Source organism: Apium graveolens, chromosome 2 (genome assembly GCF_009905375.1).
Source record: "Apium graveolens cultivar Ventura chromosome 2, ASM990537v1, whole genome shotgun sequence".
In the NCBI taxonomy this organism is placed as follows: Eukaryota; Viridiplantae; Streptophyta; class Magnoliopsida; order Apiales; family Apiaceae; genus Apium; species Apium graveolens.
This window is the reverse complement of record NC_133648.1, coordinates 175,630,387-175,636,386: the sequence shown is the minus strand read 5'-3', so window position 1 is coordinate 175,636,386 and position 6,000 is coordinate 175,630,387. Positions and strand designations below refer to the sequence as shown.

Sequence of the window (6,000 nt, the reverse complement as noted above, 5' to 3'; positions counted from 1 at the left end):
GGATCCAGTAATTAGAGCAGTGTTGTGTGCTTTGCTCGGGGTTAGTGCGTGACTGATCAGCAGCCTAACCTTGGTTTTAAAACATAAAATGAATATCCAATTCTAATGATTAGTAAAAAAAAGAAACTTGATTCCTTTGAATCATCTCATTTGATCATTGTTTAACCTCAGTTATCGATATCATGACTTGCTGAGCTAGTTAGCTCACTCTTGCAAATCTTTTTATACATGTTATAGTTGAAAAGGATATGGATGATAGTGAAGTTTCTCAGTCCAAAGTGCGGGCTAAGGTTCCAGTTGAGTTGGATCGAGCTAGCAGAAGCTTCATGGGATAGAGAATTAGTCAAATTGTAAGAATACTTTTATTATCAGTTGTAAGTTAAATTAAAGGGAAATTTGGTACGTTGTAATAAAAGTTAAGGTTGTGGCTTGTTTTCATACTTTAACTTGTTGCGATCTGTGGTTTTATGAAGCAGGGTCATTATAAATAATATTTCGTATACAGGTTAATATAATGTGTTTGTGTTGTGGACCCCAAACTTCTGACCGGGTTTGGAGGGCGCCACAAAAGGTACGAATCAACAGGTACCAATACGAATACAGATCCGAATTAAAATAATATGAAAGTCTAGAAACAGAAACAAATTACATGGTCAATAAAAAGAAGCAGCCTAATCCAAGCAACTAAAAGTCAAGTCCCCTAGAACTTTTCCTAAGCCTCCTCCTCGGACTCCTCCTCGCGGGTCCTTGCGGTGTCGGGGGTAGTGTCCTCATGTAGCATCTCGACCATGCTCCCAAGCTCATCCACTATCATCTGCACAGTAATCTGACTGGTCCGGTCACGATGCACGGGCATTTCCTCCAATCTTGATGTGGCTACTTGGATCAGCGACTCGAGCCTTGAAATTGTTTTCGCCTTAGGTCCGTTACCCATCACTTGCTTACTTGCATAGAGCTCCTCAAGACCTTCCATCAGCCTGACATACTTTCCTTGGAGAGTGTCATGATGCAGCATTAAGTCAGCATAGATAGAAAAAGGAATTGTGTCGCTCTGCAGGGCCGAAGATGACGAGTGTGCACGTTGCTGTCAAGTAATATATATATAAAAGGTTAGATACGGTTTACTCGAATATCGCGCATTAGTACTCCCGATATTATACTATATACTCATACTTCCTATAGTCCTAATTGGGTTGTCCGGGGACTCTAAACCTAGGCTCTGATACCAACTCTGTCACACCCTAAACCAACAACACACACACACTCGAAACAATAGCGAACCATAATTATATTACAAACTTATAAGACTAAAAGATGATAATAATACGATCACAAACCCAACCAAAATAATAACAATTCCGAGATCTTTACAAGTTCAGAGTTTGGAACAGCCCATCTAACTTATACCACAAATTACAAACCGGCGGATTTCGCCTAATCTATATATTCTACCTGCGCCCTCAAATGGTCTACACCATGCCTACTGGTTGACTTACGGGTGGTCTGCTTGGTACGAACCATGATTGCTAGCTGTAGAACATGGTTAAATATAAGAAAATGAGCTAAAATGCTCAGCAAGTACTATCAGTTCTATTATACAAGGCATTATCACAAAATCACGGATTCATGAATCAAGAGGTTATAGATGCTTGTAAAAATGACAATAAGAAACATGAAGTTTTAATATAAAGACATGGTAGAATTATAGCAACTGAAACATGACATATGGTATAATGGCATCGGAAAACATGTTATAATCAATTAAATATCAAATCATCAAAATTCATTTTAGGACATTACGGATTACAGCCAATGATCAGCCACGAAGTAGTCCCGAACCGCGATGGGTTCTCAAATATAATAGGATCCCTAGGCTATATGTGAGCCTATCAATAAGTGTGAAAAGGATTTGCGTCTAGTCCAATCCACTAAGTCAAGAAAACATTTATTTTATTTTTAATGATTTATAACATGGATGCCGGGGAAAGATTTTGTATACTTTAATGGAATTGTAATAAGAGAATTCAAGTTCACTAATGAGGTTTGCTTTGGGGAATTTGGTAGAGAGTTTAGTATTCACGGTCTAATGGATAAGGGATGTTTTGAAGGTAAGGTACTAACAATATTAAGAGGTATTAACGGAAGTATTTGAATTAATTAATGACATGGTGATTATCACAACTACGCATTCACGAAAAAGTATGTATACTTGCAACAATTATAAGCATAAGCAGGTAAGTAACTTTCCTTCCAACAGTTCTAAGATTATTCGATCTTGATGGCACGAATCTTCCCCTTCGCTTCGGAACCTACACATTATATTAACTTCATTACTATTCACCTTTTAACACCTCATAAACCTATAAGCTACTAGACTCACTATTACCTTTATCACATAAGAACTTATGATTATAAGAATACAAATAACTTAATCATATATACAATTCAAGTAATCCACATAGTCATATAATCACATAACGGCATGGCATATACTACTAGTTATTTATACTATAATATTACCTAAATACCCAAGCACATAAGCAAGTAACACATAATAACTATTATTGACCTTAACCTAAACCTAAAGATGATGTGCAACACTCGGACTCTTCACCACAAAGTCCCAATTAAGATGAATACCGCTAAATTTTTCCTAAGGCCACTCTAAAGGTGCTCTCGGATTTCTTGGTGGAAATGGGATGTCTCCACCTTGGGCCTTCACTCTAAACCACTTCCTAAAGGTTTTTAAGACTCTAAAATAACTTCTAAAGTTGGTGAGACTCAAGGGCCTCACTCCTATAGGCTTACAAAAATCAATACTCACACAAAGGTTTCCTGCTAGCACCAGTTTGCAATACCCGCGCTCTTTGGCAGAAATATTGATTTTTACATGGGGACTTCTAACAAAACTAATTCTCATGGATTCTTAAGACCTAAAACTAACTCTCAGACTTGGTTTCATGGCAAAGCCTCACATAGGCTTCTGCTCAAAGTTGACACTGCCCATCCTCCCTCGAATTCACTCTACTCTAATTTTACTTACATAAAACTCACTTTTCTCACTCAATTTTTAATTGTAATGGTTTTTTAAGATTCCTAAGGATGTATTATTCTTATTTAAGCCAAGTCACCGTGAAGGCCTAACCTATGGAATGATTATAATTGACCAAAGTTCAAGTTTACGCAGACCTGCCCTGTTCTGAGTTACTCTCAGAAATGTGTGTGTGCACCTACCTAAATATAAGTTTTTCAATGAATCAAAGCCACTGGACTCAAGTACAACTCAAGTCCTAACTCGAGTAAACTCAGGCCTAGCAATGCGTCACCAAAACTCACCTAAAATAACCTATACTTATGGTGAACAATTCTGCTATAAAGGGCCTAGTGTACCTCCTTCCACCTTAACTCCCATTTCAACACCAAAACCAACATGTAAGCCAACAAATCTATCCTACAGTGTACATAACCCTATTAACTATCATTTTTTGGAAAAATACGAGCATAAACCTAGCCAGATAAGCTATTTATCGAGGCAAAAATAGAGAGCATAGCAGAGCAGATTTTACTTATGCAAATTTTAAGCAAAATTGTGAACCAAAATACATGGTATCAAATTGATGGCTACAAAATTTGATCATGACTTATCAAGGAACATAGAATACTAGCATTTAAGAGCAAAAATCATGGCATGCATTGCACAAAAACTCAAATTTAAATAACATAACATATTTGTCCAAAATATCACTTATATCATGACATGCAAGTACTAATTTCTAATTTTATCATAAAAATCATAGCATGCAAGGATGGAAACTTTTTAAAATATATTTTTAAAAGATCATAAGTTCTTTGAAAGCCACATGCAAAGCCTCTTTCTTTTTGAAAACAAATAAAACTATCACACAAACAACAAAATCCATTCGGCTCCTTGGGAGTCATTGCCGAATGCTTGAGGCCAAGATCATGGCTTGAAAATAGAAGCAAAACACTTCATCAAGACCATCTCTTGCTCAGGTTTTATAAGCCACATTAGGTTCAACTCTAGATTCACAAGAATCAAAGTTGGACCCTTGGCTTTAGCCACATGCAACTAAGAAACTAACCTTAAATGAAGATGTAGCACTAAGTGTAAATATCCCTTGCTTAGGTGAGTTGAAAGGTATTAAGAATATGAAGAAATGAGGAAGAAAAATGAGAGGGGTGGGGGAGGTTTAGGTGCGGCCGAGAGGGAGTAGGGAGAAGTGAGAGTGGAGTGATGTTTTGGTGGAAAAGAAAATGATGTGAGATGAATGTTTTACTTAGTTTTTGTCTCACCAAATGGAAGTGGAGTTTGAGTTTACTATTTTATCCTTCATCCACTAATAGCAAGCTTTTGCATGCAAGGCTTTATTGGTCATTTGTTTGGTCAAATGGAGTTAGTGGAGGGTGAAATGACGGTCTTTCCCTTGATCTCTATTTGGGTGGAATTTGCATGCAAGGGTACACTTGTAATTCAATAACTATTTAAAGTATAATTTAAAAGAATGATTTTTAGTAATTAAAATACAAACTCATAAATCACCAAATTAATACCATAAATACTATGAGATTTTAGAAGTTTAATAAAATTGTTTTAAAAAAATTTGAACAAATTTTTTTTTATATTAAAAGAATTTTCTAATATTATCATACTAATAAATAAGTCATGTAAAATATAATTAACACATTAAAAATCACACAAGCAACATTTGTAATGCCATACGACAAAATTATATAATATATAACAAATCCGCATAATTGCCATATCACAGAATATTTATGAATATATACATCGCTTTTATAAAATAGTTCAAATATTTACTGGTTGTCACATCGATTGTTATGATCCTACCATGCCTTTATAATATGACTTCATGTTTCTTATTGTCATTTTTATCAAGTATCCATGACCTCTTGATTTATGAACTCTTGATATTGAGATAATGCCATGTATAGTAGGACTGTTAGTACTTGCTAAACATTTTTAGCTCATTTTCTCGTATTTAACCCTGTTCTACAGCTAGCAACCATGGTACGCACAAAGTAAACCGCTCATAAGTCGACTACCGGATACGCCGAGAATTATATGAGGGCGCAGGTAGACTATATATATAGATTAGGCAAAATCCGCCATTATGTAATTTTGTATTAGTTAGAAGGGTTGTTCCAAACTCTGAACTTGTAAAGATCTTGGGATTGTTATTATTTTTGGTTGGGTTTGTAATCGGGTTATCATCATCTTTTGGATTTATAAGTATGTAATATAATTATGGTTCGCATATGTTTCGTGTGTGTGTTGTTGGTTTGGGATATGATATTTAGAATTCAGCCTTCATTGGAATATCAATTAAGATTTCTTAACCAATATTTCAAAGTAATTAAACTAAAAAAAATATTTTATTTAAATAATAAATTGATCCTTCAATGGAATTTTAAATAATAATTAAATAAATAATTGTTGTCATTTAATCTTTATTTACCAAAATCCATCTTAAATCATTCATTAATCCCAAAATGTTTCGAAGAATAGATAGATAATGAAATTGCAAACACACCATCCTTACGAGTTTAGTTTATGAGTAAATTATTTGGTATCCTTGTTCTGGTATTTAATAAGATTAAATACTTTAACATCTGATAATCAATAAAGGAATAATATACAATCGTATAATATTCGAGGGAACAATCTTCGAACTAAGATGTCTACTATCAGAAGAAAGGTCGGCTTCTAGTCAATATAACGAAAATAGAAATAATTAGATAATAACTTTCTCGTTCATTTGAATCCACTTCACTTAATTACTCTTCCCTATTCTAGGGATTCACAAGTCCTTAAACGTACATAACTTAGGGCAGTCATTCATACCTCGAAATAATTCTCAATTCATATCTAGTATATACATATATAAACACATACATATGTACACTTTATAACGAACAATATTATAAAGCCAAGAAGTTAAGAGTTAAAGGATATAAGTC

General features: G+C 34.5%; 1 protein-coding gene across 1 annotated transcript in view; it reads right to left on the bottom strand.

Moving 5' to 3' along the window:
• Window positions 1-712: 712 nt before the first annotated feature.
• LOC141695520 (uncharacterized) overlaps window positions 713-6,000 on the bottom strand; it is a 142,496-nt gene continuing 137,208 nt past the window's right edge. The window contains exons 6-7 of the mRNA XM_074499760.1: window positions 1,453-1,530; window positions 713-1,084 (exon numbers count right to left, since the gene is read on the bottom strand). Of these exons, the coding sequence (XP_074355861.1) occupies window positions 713-1,084; window positions 1,453-1,530 (450 nt within the window). The remainder of the gene's footprint in view (window positions 1,085-1,452; window positions 1,531-6,000) is intronic.